At 37.8% G+C, this 21862-nt stretch overlaps 1 protein-coding gene across 2 annotated transcripts in view; it reads right to left on the bottom strand.

Moving 5' to 3' along the window:
• LOC117414663 (disintegrin and metalloproteinase domain-containing protein 12-like) overlaps window positions 1-21862 on the bottom strand; it is an 81339-nt gene that overhangs the window by 46890 nt on the left and 12587 nt on the right. The window contains exons 2-3 of one of the 2 annotated variants that reach the window (XM_034024427.3): window positions 20151-20269; window positions 15871-15944 (exon numbers count right to left, since the gene is read on the bottom strand). In XM_034024427.3, coding sequence (XP_033880318.2) covers window positions 15871-15944; window positions 20151-20269 — 193 coding nt within the window. Of the gene's footprint in view, window positions 1-15870; window positions 15945-20150; window positions 20273-21862 lie in introns of both variants that reach the window. The other variant, XM_034024426.3, reaches the window with a different exon arrangement.

The following is a 21862-nucleotide window of genomic DNA, read 5'->3' as shown; positions in this document are numbered from 1 at the left end:
AGTGATTTCATTGGGGTTAAAAAAAAAAAAAAAGGCTTCATTGTTTGATCTGGCCGCACGCGTAATTAATAGAAATCATCCTGGCTGGTGTGATTTATACCCGATTTTAATTGTGAACAAGGTGAAAATTAGTTTAGCCACACAGAAAAAACTTTCGCTTGTGGCGAGCGGCTAGTGGAAACGTAGCATTTGTACACGGAGCCTTGAGGTTTTCTTTGAATACAAATGGTTTAGGGTCACAAAAGCTAACCCAGACCCTAAATTGTGCATTCATCTAATGACTGACTTTGTGCCTTTAAAAGATGAAACATGCTTATTATTATTTTAAGAATACAAGGAACATGCATATAGATGTTGACAATAAATATGTTTCCTTCCAGTTCGTTTACCCTTTGACTAACATCTGGTGAGCCTTTTTTCTATTGTATACAAAATCTTTAGGGAAGACAAACAATTAACTCTGGAAACATTAATTATAACTGTTGAGTAGACAGACGTTTTGTTGCCTTTTTATTGTCTTTTTATTTTTTTTATAAATTTAGTCGTCGCCAATTATTTTTACCCCGGTTTTCACCCCAATTTAGCATGCCCAATTATTATCTGTATCCCCGGCTCACCGGTCGCAACCCCCCCCCCGACTCAGGAAACGGAGGCTGAAACACACGTCCTCCGAAACGTGCTCCTTCCAAGCCGTCATTTTTCGCACTGCAGATCCACAGCAACGCCACCAGTGCCGGAGGACAACACAGATCTGGCGGCTCCGCTGCAGAGCCACAGGCGCCCTATCGGCCACAGGGGTCGCTGATGCACGGTGAGCCGTGGATTCCCCTGCCGACCTAAGCCCTCCCTACCCGGGCAGCGCTCAGCCAATTGTGCGCCGCCCCCTAGGAACTCTCGGTCACGGTCAGCTGTGACATAGCCTGGATTCGAACCTGCAATCTCCAGGCTATAGGGCACATCCTGCGAGGAGCGCCTTTACTGGATGCGCCACTCGGGAGCCCCTGCCTTTTTATTGTCTTAATAATTATACCCAAAAACATACACAATGACATAATTGCAATGCAACAACATTTGCCTTTATGAAAGACTCAAACCATTGCACATCAGAAGTCAAAGTCATGTCAGCGTATGATATATTACCATGCTGCTAACAGGCTGTCCTGTGCTCTTAAATGAGAGAAGCACTTAGTTATGCAACACTTAAAAAGTAACCCTTGCAGTCATCACATTCACATTAGTGATTGAATCCCCCCCACGCCCCCCCCCCCCCCACCCTGTGACCTTTGCAGCTCTGAGCAAAACATCACCAAAAAATACTAAAGTGAGGAACATATGGGTAACAAAACCATGACTCCTTCATTCAGCACAAAGCTGAAGGGAATCGGCAATTAACTACCAAATAAAATACCATACCATAAAACTGACTAAAACACTTCAATATATTACAATGTACTATTGTATTCAGTACTCTTGCCAAAACCCTCAAGTTTAAACCTTGTAAAATTCAGAAAGCGCAGGTTTGAAAAATAAAATAAATAATGCTGTTGACCAAAATCAAGAATTTCTGATGACGCTTCAATAGCTGCCTTGGGGATTTAAATGATTTTTCTCCTAAATTAAAAAAAAACAAAAAAAAACAATTAATAAATAAAAAAGCAGAAGACCTCAGCCCTCCTCAAACATCACTAGGATAAACAGCTGTTAAGGAACTTTTAGATCACTTACACTTTGTGCCAACATTCAGTACATTTAGATCAATTATATACTGCATGTCATTTTTATCCCCATAAATTGAATGACCTTTGATTTGCAGAGATGTTTACGAATACAAAAAAAGAAAAAATGAAAGCTGAGATTTGTGTGTGCCTCTCAAGTGAGCATGTAATATTCATAAATAATTGTATGTTTCCTGCTTGTGCTGTATAATGGTTTACTATATTAGAATGCAGAAGGTCAGACAGAGAACAACTGCTCTGGCTACTAAATTGATGAAACATATGTTTAATTTCAGTGGTTCATTTCTGAATAGCGCCTCAGGACATTTTGTCTCTCTGGAATACGGCACACACTCTGTAGAGATTTCATATAATAATTTGTGTACTATTGTAAATCTGCACTGTGAATGTCCTCCTTAATGGTAGAGCACCACGGAAGCATACCTTGATTGCTCACATTTATTTCTTTTTTTACTATGTATTGCACTGATTACACTAAAAATATAAAAGCAGCAAATCCTTTATCATATAAAAAAATACAAGCATAATAGGTTTACTGAAACTGCTAGAAGATAAAACTAGGGCAATTTCCTTAGAAAACTACCCAATGTTAATTCAGATTGAACGGTAATACACACAATTTCTATATCATTCACTTTAGTGAGCTGTTACGTATTAAATGTCCACTAGATGGCGTTGGTGTACATACTTACCATTAATTCCAGGTGTAACCCTCCCCCTTTTGATTTTGTCATAGCATTAATTATTAAGGTAGGTCATCTATACTCAGGATATCTCTCAGACTGGAATAAGTAGGTAGCACAGTGGAATAAGGTCTTCGATGACTACAGGGCAGCAGTGTGGAGTAGTGGTTAGGGCTCTGGACTCTTGACCGGAGGGTCATGGGTTCAATCCCCGGTGGGGACACTGCTGCTGTACCCTTGAGCAAGGTACTTTACTTAGATTGCTCCAGTAAAAACCCAACTGTATAAATGGGTAATTGTATGTAAAAATAATGTGATATCTTGTAAGTCGCCCTGGATAAGGGCGTCTGCTAAGAAATAAATTATTTTTATATATTATTATTAGAATGTTAACAATAAAATAACTACTTACAATTTCCATGTTGTTGAACATTATATTCTGTCTCAGCAAGTTAATGAATGTATTTAGAGACTATATGCGATCACTGTTGGTTAAATCAAAATGTTACTTGACAAAGGTAATAAAGCAATAATGAATTCGCAATATATGCTTTAAAAGCCTCAGGCACCATGAAATATGCCAGATAGATTTCAGAAACTGGAAAACGGAAATGATAAACACATGTTTTATATATAAATATTTACTGTCAGTTTTGAAATTACATATACAAAAATGCAGACAAACACAAAGATTGTCAAACTGTACCACCACACATACCGTATAAACAAACTCACTCAAGCAGTTATATCGCAGAATAGTGTATATTTGCCTCTGGAAAACACTACACAACACTCAAGAGCTTTTCTGATAATACTGCTGCTATACATTTAGCTTCACAATAAACACTTTCATAGAAGGGTATTGCTCTAAAGCTCTTACTTTCTGTTGCTATGGATACATAGTATGCTTCCAGGGGAAAAACATCCTGTGACAGTGGTGATTATCAAGACCTGATTGAACATGGAAAGAATATCGAGGCAGAATATCTTTTAAAATAGTGAATCCTGTCATTGAAATCTCAATTTATGAAAAATATGGTTTTGAAATGAGCTCAAAGTACAGCTGAGTGCAAAGGCAATTCATTTAAAAATATAATTAGGTAAGAGGAAGATCATTTGGGAAACTACTCTCCCTTAAACCCACAATTAGGCAGCTGCGTCCCTTGCCCCACCTAAATACAACTATGCTCAGCGTTTTGTAAAGTTCCGGGCGTTGATTCCCCGACTTCACGATACTCCAGCAGCCCCTAAAGCCTTTCCAAAACTACTTCCTTCAGCGTGGGCCAAATATTATTTTTATTGGCACACCTGATCCTAGGAGTATCAGCTGTATCCTGTCACTGACAGCACAGTGGTTAATCCTGAGCGGAAGAGGGGTAGGGAAATGTCTTACAAAGCGCCAAACAGACTCCACTGAGGAAGTGTGCTCAGATGAAGAAACTCAGTCACAACATGACAAGGTTATGGGTCAGGGGTCGTATCCCCTGTCCCACTGGTTCTGGGGAGTCCATCGCCTACAGTTTAGTTAAACTAGCAGTGTCAGCAGAAAACTCAAGAAACTGCTGCGATATGACAGTTTTAAAAACCCCTTTACCACAGTCAATTTTCAATATATCCGGTCTCCAAAATGGCCTGTTCCATTAGTGAGGACCAGTCACTTCAAACCTACAGTTATTAATGCATGCAGCCATTAACCTGCTCAAGACTTTAAATGCAGTAGATGCAGGCATCCTAACAGATTAATTACATTATTATTGTTGGTTCTGGGAGAAAAAAATGCTTGGAGGACAACTCAGCTATTGTTTATTACACATAAGGAAGGTGCATGCTCTGCATATTTTTTTCTGAAAAGGCAAGGTATATAGAAAACTTTGTCAAAAACACATTGTCATAGATTCTAGTAAAACTGATGCTCAGGTTTTACCTTATGTACAGCACATACAGACTAGACATGCATAGTACAGTGCATACAGAAGTCACAATTACGTGTTTCCTTGTTTTCTTTGTTCTAAAATCCTTTTATATGTAACCTATACACCTCTTATACTTTACTTTCCCCTGAAGAAGATCACAAGGCGAAACTTGGGAAGACTCTTTTACTTTGAAGCAGTTTTCCTTGGCTAGATAGTGCTTTTGTAAGGTACAGGCACAGATAATCACATGCATACGAAAGTCCCATTGACACATTTCCTGGGCTAGCTAGTGACTGACGTCAAGAGGGGCTGAGGAGATTGCTGCTTGTGGAATTTTGGGAACAGGAAGCTTGACCACCGGGCTATGGAAGCTGATTCACACTGCAGTCTCAGTGAGCAACGCGCAAGGGCTCCGGTCAGGAGAGTAACGACATGGCAGCGAGCCTCCCTCTGTGTGGAAACAGTGACAGCCAGGCTGTGAGGAACTGCTGAGGTCAGGGTTCTAACAGTGTCCTCACTGTCAGACTGGACTCTGAAAGAAACCCAGGCCACAGTTTTGCTTTTTTTTCATCGTCCCTCCCTCGCAGTTTGAAAAATTATTATTTTTTCCTCCTTTCATATCAGCAGAAGTCTAGCAGAAAAAAGTTCTTGCTGCATGCCAAAGTTCAAGCGAGCAGAAAATGAACAGTCCTTCATTAATGAGCACAAAACAGTATTTTATGTTACACAAGTTCCATTTCAAAGTGCTGGGATACCACGGTCTACTCTTCCAGTGACAATCCATCTCCAGTGCTAGCTTAGCAGATAAAAGAAACCTAAATTCTGGTCTTTGGCAAAGGACATTATTTTCCTTAATGGTGTTCCTGTATAATACAGGTTTTCCACCACAAACTCAATCTCTAAACTTCCACGAACACAAATTTCATCAGCATAAAAAATAAATAAATAAATAAATAAAATCATATGTGAATTTACTGTTTGGTCTCATTTCAACCAATTTCTTTAGCCAACGTGTCTAAGCGCTTGCAGGAACTGGCAACACATGTAATATTAATCACTCCGCTACAAACGTTCTTGAGAGGTGACCTATATACATAAGGTTAGAAACCACAGAACAAATCCATTCGGTTATTCTATGCAAAGATACAATGAACAGAAATAATTTGTTAAACAAATTGGATTATATTTATTCTGTAAAGAAGCCAGTAGATGCCGAAAGTCATGGTCCTCATTTTTATTATCCATGGGAGATTGTACAAGCAGTTCTGCAGCACGTTCTTTAACATATTCCTCAACCCTGAACTGCAGAGATAGGAAAATATACTACAACCAGACAGATATTTACAATTTTATTTGGTTTTCAGCAGTACACATTATGACAGATAATACTTCTAGCAGCTGTTGGTTCCCCTAGAACTGGTGCTTTCTAAACCCCAAGGTGGACTATGTATAGAGGAGCCAAACAGTCCACAATCCACACGTCTCATTGTAATATGGCAATGAAAGCTGGCTCTGCAAGAAGGGAAGTGAAATAACACATGATTCAGAATCCCAAGGATCTTCTAAAGAAGATACCTGGTAATAGTTGACAATATGAATAGATAAAGATGATCTTAACGTATTGTTAAAACTGGTGAAGATGTCCGCTTTACGCACAGCTGCTGCTCTGTCTGCGGGGAGCTTGGAAGTCATATATCGATCATACAAATAATCAGAACCAGAAAATAGAAATGAGACAACCCTCAGATATAAAAAACAAGCAGTGGTCTCTGCTCTTTCAAGCCCATGAGATGACTACTCTCTGTTGTCAAAGTGTCGGGAGTATGTGACAAGTTTCTGTGATACATGCTCAGATAGCTAAGGAGAAGAGTTGCCCTTTAGCCTAATGGGTAACACTAGGTACATGGTTATCAGATCGGTCCCTGTCTCCCTTGTTTGGATAACTCACAGATTTATAATTAAGGGAGGGTGTGTCTTGACTCAGGGGTCACTTCTCTAAGATAAACAGGCAGACGCAGCCATTTTTGCTTACTCAGCATCTCAAAGGAGTCAGTGGGTTTTAGGAAGACAGACTTGAATACATTTCACTGTGCACACTTAAAGGGTGCTGCATTAATATAGCTGTCCTCCTACTGCTGGTCATGGATGTCATTTATCACAATTGCCTCATACTGCCAGAGAAGAACATATACTGCTATTTATTTATTCTAGATCACAAGTGATTAGCAACGTAATTCATTTTTACTCTGGATGTCTTGCTTGTTTATCTTTCTATTTATGATCTTTTTTTTTTTTTGCTATGGCAGCCGACTATGAAGTAAAAGGTTTCTAATGGAAACTGAGATCCAAGACATACTGGGTTTAACACATTGAAACACCAGCGTGGGGTACTTGTGTTACAGGTGAGACATTCAATAAGAATAACAGACAAAAATATGGATTATATAGGCAGATAATATCTTAGAGATTACAAGGAAATAACGGTGGAAATATTAATCTAGAAGACAAGACTTACATACTAGCGAGGAAAACAGCTATCTCCAAGTACCCTTGATGCGTCCTCTGATTATAATATGACAAGTATTTTGGTCTTTTCTTTTTTAAGGTCTTGCATTTTAATTAAAAAAAAAAAAAAAATGGAATCAATCATTCCCCACAGACACAGGCAGACCCAGCCATTTTTGCTTACTTCGCAACTCAAAGGAGTCAGTGGGTCTTGGGAAGACAGACTTGCACACATTTCACTGTGCACACTTAAATGGTTATGGGTTGATGGTTATGGTTGTCCTTCTGCTGCTGGTCATGGATGTAATTTACCACAGGAGAATATGTACTGTTATTTATTTATTCTATATCACAAGTGGGACTGCCAGTGGGACATCTGTACTATATATTCAATTTATATTCGTGTTGTGTTTTTGCAGGGACTCAATGAATGGCAGAAAGAGTCTACTTGTAATATAATGTACAGTATTATTTGTTAAGTCAACCACCAAAGCAAACAATCACATGGATCCCATGTTTATTCCAAGTGTCGATTTAATCACAAAACACAGTCTTTCTTTCAGCCCAGAATTAGAATTACACAGAAAACGTTTCCTAACATTGTCTAAAACCAAGGCAGGGTGTCATATGTTCCATATGATTGAGTCAAAACAGCTACAGCATGGTATTGTATACTAAAAGCATATGAATGATCCATAATAAACCTTGTTCAATGTGCAGTATAGTAATAAAGAAGAGACCAGTGCCATGTGCGTTGAAGAAAAACAATCATGCATACTAGAAAGGAAGGCTCACAATACCTTTGTAGCAGAGAGGCTGGTAATAAGTTAAAGTTTCATAAGTTAATCCTTTCAATGACGACAAGAATACATCATTGCGAATGTGTGTCCTGGCAACGGCATGCCCTCTCTCAAAAACCCATAGTAATTGAAAATCAGCGCCATTCACTGAGATCTACTTAAGATGAGATGCTATTATTGGCAGTAAGTAAGTAACAGGACTGATTATCATTTATTATTCGTCTGTTGATTTGCTTTCACATGAAAAACACAAGACTCAATGTGAAATATGACTCAAAACCCCTAGCCTTTAAAATTGTACTTTTAATTTGTATTTTCTTATTTTTTGCATTGGACACCTCTTTATATGCAAGCATAATAATTCTTTTGGGGAAAATAATTCAAGTTTTGTATGCCAAATTATATGGAGGTAATTTATTTTTCTTCTAATTCGTGACTTATTCCCTAGCTGTACACCTCGCTCGAAATAACTATTGATTCCTTGTTTAGTTCTAAGAGGAAATACACCTAAGTACGGAAAATCACATCCTGACTTTTAAGCACCACAGCTAGGGAGCAGAAAAAACGAGCTGCTTGTATCGATTCCCATTGTTTATAGAACAAGTTGGAAAGAAGTGAAAATAAAAAGCAAGAGCAGGCAGGTTGACACATAAGCAATACCTGAGTTTGTTATCCAAGACAGCTATGGTATTCTTAACCAACTTCCAATACCTCCAAGTGTGCCTTATTGGATCAGAAACACACTGTCACTTGCATACCATCATTACAAAAAACCCCCAAAAAATCAAAACAGGAATCTTCCAAGCAATTATATTTTATAGATATTTTAGGAAAGCAATTAAGGTCAGAAATTAGTGGAGTGTTTGTATCTGGACGGTTGGCTGGTGAATATACTTTAAATAAACCATTTTATGTTTTCATGTCAGAAGATCTTCTCAAGGATGCTTTTGTCAAAGCCCCTATTCTGGTCATAGCCTATCACTAATTTAAACCAAGATTCATAGCCCGGAGACATTGACAACAACAAATATGGCACTTCCTTTGTTCTTACAAGCAAGCATTACCAAATGTTTTAAATGAAAGCTTTTACAGGGTAGGAATGTATGTGTGAAACGTATACTGCTAGTCAAATTGAGAAGCTTAATTTGAATGCCAGCCAATGGATGAGCTTTTAATTATGGTTACAAAGACTTCAGAAAACATCTATAGATTATTCCCTTCCACTCAATTCCCAGTTTCACTTGTAGTTTAGAACCCCCTCCTCATTACTCTAAACACAACAAAACAAAACTGTTTATATCAATGACAGGAAGGACAAAATTAGCCAGTTCTATTGTGTCCAAGAAAAACTGGGAGACACCTGTGACAACATCAAGAAGAGTTATAAACAACAAACAACATTGAGCCTTACTGGTGGTTGCTAAGTAAGCCTTGCACGCTTGACACTGAAGTCAAAAAAAGCTGCCTTCCGACTGGCTCGTGCAACCCTAGGCTACCTTTCAACATACACATACATTTTTATTTTCTATCTGTTTGTTTAGTTTTCAAAACTTAATTTTGGTTCTCACAAAAGTGTTGTATTGAGGAACCATCCTCTGAAGTGGTGAAGAAGCAGTTTGGTTTCAATGCAAAAAAATGGTTTTGAGAGAGCAAAGGAGACATTCAGACTCATTTAGCAAAGTCTAATTGAACACAGGCCTCCCGAGGTGAAAGACCATTACATTAAAACGATTATTTTCTGGCAGCGTCGGACACAAACCTTAATTTTTGTTCCTGCGGGTTTCAACATTCTATCACAGACCTTGTGAATTATGTGATCCTCTTCAGCCATGAAAGGCCAAGCAGAAGGCAATATTTCAGCACTCACCCTAGGATTTCCTGTACAGATAATCCATCAAGGCTAGATATGGGAGTAGGTTTATTGGCAAGAAGGATTTTTCTTAGTTGTGGCATAAGTAAAACAACTGTTTAGACTCTACACAAAGAACCCAAAGGGACTCACAAATACAGTTTTTCTTTAAATTGGGGAATTTGAAACATTCATGTATCATTCGTCAGATAAAGAAATTAAACGCATACTTGAGTATCTAGCTGTTTGGGTGTGTTCCTAGGAAAAAGTTATTCTGTATTATTTTTCACTCCTGAGTATTGACAAGATTCAGGAACTTGGCACACTCTTTCTTTACAAATGTAAAATAGATTTACTTTATTCTTTCATTACAATAAAAGGTAAACAAGTAAATTGATTTGCACATCCTATCCTCAAGTATATTACAGTAAATCATTTTTGCTTTTCTGTAGAATACTATAGTAGTTTTTCTGGCAGTCTTTGTTTTTAATTGATCTTTTCATTTCACAAACTTTTTTTTTCATTGACTCATGTGAAAAAAACTTTTCTTGGCACAACAAGGTAAGTTAACTTCCTGTGTTACAAGAAACTGGACCCCACAGGAAACTACCTGGGGTCAGCGGGGGTCTTGTTACCTGTAACACCGCTATGTAGTGGCTGACAAAATAGGTGTCACCGGAGTGAAAGTGAAAATGAATTCTGAAACACAAAGAGATCAGCAGGAGAGTTGCAAGAATCTTGTCAGAAGGTTGCTATGCTAACCAGGCTTTTGTCAGGATATGTACCCAATAGCACTTACTCTAGACTCAGCTTGCAGAGGAGACAATTCAATGCTGTGCAATTCAAACTGTGCACAGCATTTACTTCATTAAAGCTTTTAAAAGGCTTTACATGAAATAGTTTGCCTTGAAAGAAACCCATCCGATTTCTGACACAGGAAATGTTCTTTTGCAAGCCCCTTTGAGTTTTTAAAACATTTGTTCATGTTTTTACAACTGGTCTTCATCAATGATACCAGCATTTCAAGCCAAAAACCTCTTCTCCAGTGTGACTCATTAGTAGAAGTCATTTGTTTCATTATAATCAGCACTGGTTCTCACATCTCTCGCTCCAAGAGTCAAAACAGGCTTATTTTTTGGGATGCTATTGAACCCAAAGCTTAAGATAATGTAGAAAAAAAAGCTTTCAGCCTACTGTTCATGAATATCTTTTTCACAGTCAAATATTAAATATATTACAAAAGTACACAAATGGTTTTACAATAAATGTACCTGCTGCCAAATAACCTAGAGGGACATCCATTTTAATTAAAAAAGTTATGGCTTATTAAAAAAAAATTCTAAATGCATAACTGCTGAGGAAGCCATTCATATATTTTCTATAAAATTCAAACTGCCATCATGTATATGGCTTGAAACGGCTACTGGTTCATTCCTTTGCTGGTTGTGCATCAAGAATATGCACAAACAAAAGAGTCTTCATTTAAAGTGAAGTATTATCAGATGATGAACTTCAAAGACAAAAATAATCAAATCTTTAGTAATGCAAAAAAAAAAAAAAAACAACAACATAACAATGAAGAAGAATGTTCACCTAAGCTTAGTTTCAATTAGTAATTATAATAAAGTATACCCAAGTCCATTGGGCTTCAGTTTTTTTCTGATTTTTAATGAAAAATGATTTAAACAATGATGATCACGAATCACATAATAGATCCAAAATTCATTAAGGTAAAAAGAAGAAGAAAAATACTATTATTATTTCTTAGCAGACGTCCTTATCCAAGGCGACTTACAATTGTTACAAGATATCACATTTTTACATACAATTACATTGTTTTTTTTTTATACACAATTACCCATTTATACAGTTGAGTTTTCACTACTCCACACTGCTACCAACGACTATGATCATGTTGTGGGCTTTTATTCTTCCATGTCAATGCACTTACCCAGTAAACAAACATGACTGTAATGTGATTACTGGAGTTCCATTAGAATCAGCTCTTGCAAACTTCATTATGGTTTGTTTCAGTAATGTGCATACACGTAGGAGCATGCACGCCAAAGTGTTGCAGCAGGTAATGAACATCAGTCAAACCAATTACAGGATATGTATCACGAAAATGGGACTTTAATGATATTACGGCAAAACCCGGTAGTGATGTTTTAAAAATCATTTGACGCATTTCTCGTTTTCATTATTTCTCTTACTCCATTACTTCTGTTCTAATGCAACAAACAGCAGCATGCAGTAACTCTAGACACAGTACTGTTTTAATGTAGCCCATCTGAAGAAGAATTTGAGGGGGTCAAGAAAATATGTACGGGTAGAAATCCCATTGAATTCTCTGTGACCCCAGTGTTCTAATTTTCAATGATTCTGATTAACAATAGCTTCATTGGAAAATAAAAGCATACCAGAAAACACACAAAAATGATCAATTACAGCATATATCTACTTACTAGATCTTTTCTCATTGTTTAGTTTTTTTACATCTCTCATTTTAAGGCTATTAATTTTGGCAGAAAACAGCAGCCACAGTTAAGCGATGAGAGTATTAATTTCAATAAGAATAATAATGATGTATGAAGTTACATTTTTAAAATGGGTTATTAGTTGTAAAGATTGGATAAAAGCAAGGCAGTGTTGCAGTGAGATGATTTACGCCCAGTTAGCTGAGAGCACATAATATCTTCCAATGTCTGAAAAGCCACACTAACCTACTGCTGTATATCTGAATGATTTGCACATAACACACATAAGACTGGCCATTGCAGTCGGACTGTCGGATTCTGCTTTCATGCCGAACTGTATGCCCCAAGACACCATGTTCTTTCCTTACCGAAACAACTTTGTCTATTTTGACTACTTCAGTCCAGGATTTGGTTGGTTTATTATTAAAGTTTGTGAGCTGTTGTCTTTGGCCCACACAAGCCTTTTGTTTTCCTTTAATTCAGGCCAAGAGTGGTGTCATCTGTATGCAAATCAAGAGAAGTGATGTGCAAAGGGGAATACAGTGGAAGAGACATGAGACATAAGGAGAGCTGCACTATGAGTCTGCTCCAGCATAGCCAAGTGTCTCCTTGTGTGTGGGCGGGTTGGTTGGTTTTCTGCATGGTAAAAACCTTGAGCCCTATTTTAAAGCAAGTGCAGTAAAAGGTCAAATTTCTAAAAAAAAAAACAAAAAAAAAAACTGCAAGACATGCAGTATTTGCAATTGTTTTGTGAGTTTAATAGCATAATAAGGAATTCATTCTTTCAGAACAATATTGCCTTTTCAATTTAGAATAGGGCTCATTGTGCTTAATAGAGAAACAGCTGTGTGCAACTGAGGGATGTTCCTGAGTTCTTACTTAGCTTAGTTAAAGCGTAAGTCTTTACTAACTTTGATTTTACACATTACTAACTTTTCACGGGTTGCACCAGCTATGATAGTTATAACGTAAGACTAGTTGTTGCTTAAAATGTACGCATACCTTTAGGGAGGTGTAAGCTGTACGTAGAATCAAAATACAACATGACACGGCAACTTTTGAGCTTCTCTTTGAAGATGATTTTGTTTATAATTTTCGTCGTCAGCGAATCCTGCGAGACCGCATACATCCTCTTGATAATTGGACATACTATTAGATTCTAAAGTTTCTTATACAATTTAATAGGATACAAATTTCTTATAGGAATCATTTTAAAGTTCATATATGAATTATTTCAATTTCTGAAGGATTATTATAAAATTTCCTATGGGATTTTTTAACCAGGGTTATATATGTTAATATATAATTAAATATTTATATTTATTATCCGTACAAGGTACACAGTATTTGAGACAGTTTAGGTTTTTATGAATAGAAAATGTCTCAGAGACATAGAACATTAATTAACGTTATTAAAGTTATACTGTATTGGAGCAATAATTTATAAACTTTCCTAAAACCTTGTTTTAAATTTGAATATTTTATACCATATATATGTATGAATATATCAACATACCTGTGATTCCCAGTACAAAATGTTCTTGAATTAGCTGTCTTCTGTCTGTCTTGTCAGCTTGTCTGTCAGAAGTGACAAGGAGTGACAGGGAGACAACACTAGGAGGAGCCACGGGAATTGTTTTATTTTGACTATGAATGCTTACTAACATACTGTTATGCTGGAAACCAATTATGACATTAAAATGTTTAGGTACAATTGCAGACTTCTGCTTCCAAGAAACATAAACACAACTTCCTGTACCACAGCATACATGTATCAACAGTATACCATACAGTACTAACTGTAATAGAAAGTGTTAACATACATGTAGGGTTTGAAAAATCTAATACTCATCACTACATACCTCAACATGAATTATACATTTCTGAGTACAAGGAATTCTGTTTTCATTAAAGCACACATTGACAGCAAACATTGTGGGAAATATCCTCACTTCTAATTGGCTACCGAGCAGCAATGACATATCAACTGGTCTTAGTGATAAACTATCTTAAGTACGTGTGGTTCAACTGAAATAAGAGAGTGCTTAGTTATAAACTAACTAGTAACAACTTAGAGGCTTTATGTTCTAACTTAGGAATGAACCTACGCATAGCTGGTACAACCCAGTCCTGGACTCTAGCAGGGTTGCTGAATCCTCTATTGTTTGCCAAGAAAATAATCAGAAAAAGGTACAGGTGTACTAAATTATGCCTTTGTTCCTGTTAACATCTTGCCAGCATTTCCTCCTTTCCTTAGTCATGTTTCAAATCAGCCCCCCTTTCGACCACCAACTGAGAAACTCTCCACCTTGTCCTCTTCACAATGACTTGCGAGTAACTCCTCTGAATATGGCTTGCAGTTTAATCAGAACTAGAGGCCGACTCTGGGCTAGGCCCGGGACACCTTCGTCTACACCTGCTGTGCTGAAGGAAGTAGTGTTGATGAGTCAGTAGGGGGGACTCTAAACTGTGAGGGCAAAAACTCAACCTTTGTCCCAGCATGAGGATAGGGGGCAAAGGTAAGCTGTTAAACTGTGCCCTGTCTACTTTGTAGATATAATGTCTTGTTGTTAACCCTGCTGATGTGACTGCATTCCAGTATACGTGATACAAATCTGCCCAGTGTGGAAAACTGTGTTCTAAATGGGGACATTCCCTTATGTTTCTTTGCATATTATTCTCATTAATCATATTTATTATTCCCTCATATACAGTATATTATTACAATGTGTTGGGCTGTTCTGTGTTCTTATTATGATATCAGGCTTGGTATATACTTTAGGTCTTTGTATATCTAGTGTATATTGATGTATTTAAAAAAACAATATCTCACCATAATGACATATTTGTCTGGTCTCATTGCTTAACCACTTGACAAGCCTTGATAGTAACCTAGCCAGTTAACAATAATAGGGTTGTGGGGCCAAATTGTATTTGCAACACTTGTGGGTAATGGTATGGGTGGGTTCCAAGCATTTGGCTAAAGCCCAGGGAAGGAACTGCCCTGACTGGCCAGGACTGGTACAAATCAGGGTGTCCTAAATTAGAAAAACATCTGGAATGATTTCTAAACAGATTTCCATCTGCTGAAACTGAGTCCTAGCAGAATGAAGTGGGGTTCTGCTAGAGTTATTTTCATTGGTCTTGTTCAGCTCATAGGAGAAAAAGTCACCTACCAGGGATCAGTTTTATAGTTATTCCAGTTGGAGAATGCTAAACACTGACACGGTGCACGTGCACCATGTCAGTGTTTAGCATTCATACTGCAGGAGATTCATTCGTCGGTGTGTTTGTTTTCATTAGGTTATGGAATGAAAGCCCATTCCATTTTTTTTAGTGTGTTGTCAAAAGCTCTTAATGATTCTTGCATATTATTAGGAAAAATAACAAGCAGCAATTATTTTATGTATACGCATGAGTGTGTCACTAATGTTTTCCGAATAACGTTTCCAGACCATGGTTAGAAAGTCTTCAGCCATTTAATGGGATGCATCAGTTAAATGTTCAAAACATGTTTTTTTTCCATTAGCAAATCTCTTAATGAAGATAAACACCATGCAAAATAGTCTAAATGCTGATTTACACAGCAGATTTAGTCAGCGTTTTTTCATGGCAAGCATGCCGATTCCAAGAAACTTGAAATATGATGTTTGGTTGCATTGTAGTGTTTGTATCAGCACTAGGTTTGTAGGACTTGTATTTACCATTTACCTTTCTGTGACTAAACTAAAAGGCAACTAGTGTTGCATATATATGGGATAAATGAAAGTTTATCCCCATTGTATTTGTATGGTTGGCTAAATCCTGAGCCATAGCCCTGGGCTCCACATATGTCACCAATTTGTAATCCAGAATGCCTGCATCAAACATTTTGTCTGTGCAATGGAAACGAATTAGAAACACTTACTTGTTTTTCTCTAGAGCCAGGACCAGCTGTTCACCTTCAGCTTCAATCAATAACTTCACAACCGCAGGATAGCTCTGAAATAAAATCAAACCAAGAAACCTGATTTTCCAAAACCTGTGCCTTGAAATAAATTGAGGCCAAATATCAAAAGGCTACAGATATCATTTCAGTTAGTGCTAAGTGCTTCACTTCAACTGCATACTGAACAAAGGGTTCAAACACAATGACTGCTGCAGTTCAGGGCAGTCAAGGAAGGGACAGGGTTAAAGGTGCTGTATCACACATGGTTTTTTTTTTCCCCCACTTTGGAATCGCCAGTTGTATTTTTTATTAATCCCGGTTCACCGCTGCAACCCCCCGGCGACTCGGGGAACGGCAGCTGACACACGCGTCCTCCGTAACGTGTTCCTGCCTAGCCGTCTTCTTTCGCACTGCAGATCTACAGCGAAGCCATCAGACCTATAGTGCCGGAGGACAACACAGATCTGAATGGCTCCACAGCAGACCTGCAGGCAACCCTATCAGCCACAGGAGTTGCTGGTGCCCGGTGAACCGTGGATTGCCCTGCTGACCTAAGCTCTCCCTATCCGGGTGGTGCTCGGCCGATTGTGCGCCGCCCCCTGGGAACTCCCGGTCACGGTTGGCAATGACATAGCCTGGATTTGAACCCGCGATCTCCAGGCTGTACGGCGCATCCTGCACTCCATGTGGAGTGCCTTTACTGGGTGTGCCACTCAGGAGCCCCCTACACATGGGTTTTATTATTATTATTATTATTATTTATTTCTTAGCAGACACCCTTTTCCAGGGTGACTTACAATTGTTACAAGATATCACATTATTTTTACATACAATTACCCATTTATACAGTTGGGTTTTTACTGGAGCAATCTAGGTAAAGTACCTTGCTCAAGGGTATAGCAGCAGTGTCCCCCACCTGGGATTGAACCCACAACCCTCCGGTCAAGAGTCCAGAGCCCGAACCACTACTCCACACTGTAACCTGAACATGTCTTATGGAGGTGTCAGGGAGAAGGGATCTTATGAAAATGGAAAAGGAAAATTTTGTACATTCAATAAATGGGGAGGGCCCGCCTAGTATAGTACATTACATCCACTACATTAATCAACAGGTTAAATATTACAAAGAGGTAGGATGAACGTCAGGTTAAGATTTGTACATTTGTATAAAACATGATCACATTATGTCCAAATGCAACCCAGAAGGTCTACAGGAGGCTAGAAGTCTATGATAAAAGTTCAGAAGATTCGAGTCAGTTATTGTTATTCACCATGCAGAGGGTGACAGACATACATGAATAAGGATCTTAACCAAGGTCTGGCACCCTGATAAGATGCCAAACATGAATGCAACGCTCAATCATTAGCACCAATGGCTTCTGATAACACACTGCAGTAAACAAGCACTCTAGTAAAAGGAAAGCATGTGGTGAAACTCCTTGATTTCCTATTGCAGTTGCAGCCTGAGATCCAGTTTCTCTCAATACTGTTCCAACACTCTTCCTGCTTTGTGGGCACACAGGACAAGGTGTCATATCGTCTTATTAGAATAATCAGTTCATTACAAATGTTATTTTGAGGGATTTTTACTATTTTTATTTCAAGTTTTGCTACTCATAAGAAAAAAGGTCCTGGACTGTTAAAATGGGGCTCTGTGTATCAGCAAGTAAATTATTTTTTTTTATTTTGTTTAATGTGGTGTAAAAATGATCATCATCAACAGATGTTTATAATTTTTTTTTGTACAAGATATGATCACTTAGGAATCCTCTTTCACCTCCCTTGCTTGTGAGTTATGTAGCTATTAACAGGTTGGTTTTATAAAAATCTTATACATTATTATATATCCCTGTCTTCCTGAAGTCAGTGGAGGTTTGGGTAGCATCTCCTTGTGTGTACTCAGCTTGCCTTGTCAACAGGGGACCGGCCTCAATGCTATTAGCTGATCCCAGAGGAAGCTGCTACAACATCTAAAAATTGGCTGATGTCACACTGGTGGGTTCTGGAAATGTGGTCAGTTTGATTTATGTCCGAGTCTATTTTTACTGCACAAGTAGACAAAGACAATCCATCTATTCTTGTCTGCAAAAAAACTGTGCTCCAAGTATAAATCTACGTAAGTGGCTCATGTGGATACAACCATTACTGTTTTGCTTACACATGCAGCAGTGTGGAGTAGTGGTTAGGGCTCTGGACTCCTGACCGGAGGGTCATGGGTTCAATCCCCAGTGGGGGACACTGCTGTTGTACCCTTGAGCAAGGTACTTTACCTAAAATTGCTCCAGTCAAAACCCAACTGTATAAATGGGTAATTGTATGTAAAAAATAATGTGTGAAAAAATAATGTGATATCTTGTAACAATTGTAAATCGCCCTGGATAAGGGCGTCTGCTAAGAAATAAATAATAATAATAATTGAAAAATACAAGATGAATGGAAAATATTACATTCCGTATTTTTGACATGTAGAGGATTTAAGCCGCAAATCACAAAGCCTTAATTCATGAGCTTTAAAAAAAACAAAAAACAAAAAAACCCATTTGTTTTGTGGATTTAATAAAGTTTAATATTCACCCAGACTGTTGCTGGCTTCTTTAACAACTGTCTAGTACAGTTTTATGAATATTGACTGCGCTTCAGTCATAGCAAATTACTTCAAATGTGTTTAATCTTTTTACCATGTTTATAAACATTCTCTTATGTTGAACAGTGCTTTGAGAAATTAGAATAAACTACTAAACCCTACATTACACAATTGAAAAACAGTTTCTTGAACAAAAATCTTGATTTAATTCATCAAAACATCTAGAAATTAATTGTGGGTGGAAGCATACAGTAAGCAATACTCTTTCACACAGACAGCTGTACCTGCACTGTTAGTTTTAACAATATTGTAATTTTGTATTATATGCAAAGATTGTTAGGGCTTATGAGGGGTGCACATTTGGTGCTATGGTGTTAGATTCTATAGCCAGGGTACCTCATATAGCACCAGCAACATTACATTCTGGCACCAGTAGACATGTTTAATTTTTTATGGATTTCTTTTTTTTTTGTTATTCCTTAACATCCATAGATAACGTTAGTTTCTCATTGGGTCTGGACTACCCACATGACCAACCCACACACATCCATAAAACACTAAAACCTAATTGAAGAGCTTGGGGAAGGGCGCTTGATTTGGGCGGAGTTTGATCATTTAGCACCCTAGGCTCTTTGGTGCTAAACTTTCATAACAGTTTAGCACCAATTTTCAAAAACAATTTGCAACACTTCTTATAGAGACTGAGGACATATTTAGCTCCTGCTCGTGGTTCTAAAAAAAATCATACTGGGATATGAACCAACTTTAAAACAGTTTCTGAGTCCATCCATTTTCCCAGATTCCTTACAGCTGCTATATAATTTATTAGATTTCTTGTTTTCTTTTAGCCAAAGTTTTTAATCATCCAGTGTTTTGCTCATACCCTTTCTTTATCCAAGCACGTCTTGGCAAGCCTTTAAACACCATAGCAAATCATGTTTTAACATACCATTCTTTTTCCTGTTTTAAAAGCCAGCACAAAGTAGTCCATCATAAATGTTGAAAATCCGAATTTATGTTTTAAATATTAATGTGAGTGGTGTACACCCATTTTCACAGAGCCTGGCAGAGTTACTATGAATACAGTGGATGACTACTACTTTTCAGACATTTCATTAAAGATCCAGAAGGCAGCAATTGTGGTCAAGAGCAGTCTCTTGACCACACTTTCAGTTGAAGAACATGTGCTCAATTTGTAAAGGTTCCCATAAAACTGAAATGTACAGAATGTGCTGAATTGGGACTCTGATTAACCCACCATGACCACTCTTTTCAGAATGCTTTTTAGGCCCCAGAGTTCAAATTGACAGAGCATGCCGTTATTTTGACACAGATGAAACTAAATAGAAAGATTTGCCAATACATTTTAAGGAGATTCATATAAAATAAATGTTTAGTGGCCACACAATAGCTGAAATGTACATTTTAATGGATATTAACCCCAAATAAATAGTTTGTCTTGGACATTCTACTATGCATTGTATGTTCTAATTTTGTTTACAATATATATCTATGGTAGGGAAATAGAACAGAACAGCGGCTGCTGAACTTACAGCCAAGGCATCCTATGACTGTCATTACAATACACTACCTGTATTCATTTATGTTAAAATTAGAAGCTTAGTAATAAACAAAATCTTTTCAATGCGTGTCAGTATGTTGCGTAAAAGCTCACCCTCAAATGCAGGTTGTTGATTGGTTTCTGCTGCCCTCCTTCAAGTAGAGACGGGACAAACGTCTCATAATGGTCTCGCTGGTTTAATGAGGTTGGCTGCCTCAATGGCTCTGAAAGGTCTGCTAAGGAATACAAACAAAATGTATGTTATTTACAGGTCATATCTATATACAGTACAAGTGTGTATTTACAGCATTGTACGGCACACATCAGCTCTGACACATTATCCTTAGTAAGCATTATGAAGTACAATTCCTTTGACAGTTTTCCCTTGTAGTACATTTAAAACCTCACAGATCGCCTCAGCCAATCAGGTTCTGAGTAGAGAGCTCATTATCCCACAAGCAGATGCCCTCAAACAGGGACCTTGAAACGTATAAAGTGACAGTAATTTTAAGCAGCCTAAACGATCCAGTCCAAATTATAACCTAAAAACACGAAATGTCTTACAAAGCAGATAATGAACATTATTGCTTAAGTAGTTCACCATGGGACATATTCACGCTTATGACGTATACATGCTTATACTATGCTTTTGGTGTGATTTCTCATGGTGTGATACCACACTTACTGACATATCTTTCTCTAGGTGCTTTTCATATCCTTTTCAGCACTTCACTATGTATGCTATTTTTTCACTATTGTACTCTGTTATTGTTGAGTTCCTTGTGTGCATTATTTATTAATGCCTTTTCCACAGTTTAGGTTTTCCAACTCTGTGGGTCTCAAAATCCTTCAATAATGCCTTTAAGTTTTTTTTTTTCAAAGTGGTGCCACTTTTTAGCATATATTTCTTAGGTAATAAGTCTTTCTGGGTTTGAATGAGGTAATCCATTAAAGCAATCTGTCCTGAGTTACCGTCGGCACTTAAATTACTTCTTTGCTTACATGCACCAGTGTTGGGTAACATTCAGAAAACTGTTACATTTAGAATACAGCATCTGGTCACTTATACATTTAAGCTCCTAAATGTTTTTACACAGTTGGTAAGGTCTATAAGGGATTCCCTGTAAAAGGTTATCAGCACAACAACAAAAACATTTGGAAAAGAATATTACCATCCAAATGTAGTAACAACAGGAGGCCTATTTTTGACACAGTGAACGCACAGCTGAAATAGGGGAATCTGTGCAAAATGGACTGCAAAACAAGTTATTGATTTAGTAGAGTGCACCAAACATATAACAAATATACATCAAGCTTTAGAGTGGAACATCAATGTGTGGCAGTTTTTGAGCACTTGTAATCCCGGCCCTGAATCGGTTAGAATGGAATGGTAGTTTTTGTCTGCATCAAGTTGTGGATATACTTGTACCAGACAGCAGCTACTTGGAAGTATGCAAGCCATTTATTCAACAAAACAAACAAACATGTCCCGATGCCTGTGTGAGCATACTGCGTTCTGTATTCTGCCAATTTTAAAAATGCCTGGTCTAAATCATCAGTTTTTATTAACTCCTCACCAGCTATCTCCAGTCATACTGCATCCATCTGTCTAGTGTTCATTTCTATTTCCTTTCATGTCAGCAAAATCCCTGCTTGCCTATCACTCTCAGCCAGCACTGCAAATGCCTGCTTTCAGCCTTTCCAGAAAAAAAAAATAAAGATGTCAAGCCGGTCTCCTGTCAAGCCCGTCTCAGATAAACCCCCACTCAATTTGCAAGGAAGGCAGTGTGCCTGGCTCCTGACCAGCATGACCAGCAATATTTCCC

This window comes from Acipenser ruthenus, chromosome 7 (genome assembly GCF_902713425.1).
Source record: "Acipenser ruthenus chromosome 7, fAciRut3.2 maternal haplotype, whole genome shotgun sequence".
In the NCBI taxonomy this organism is placed as follows: Eukaryota; Metazoa; Chordata; class Actinopteri; order Acipenseriformes; family Acipenseridae; genus Acipenser; species Acipenser ruthenus.
The sequence above is the reverse complement of the archived record's forward strand: the minus strand, read 5'-3'. Positions and strand labels throughout refer to the sequence as shown.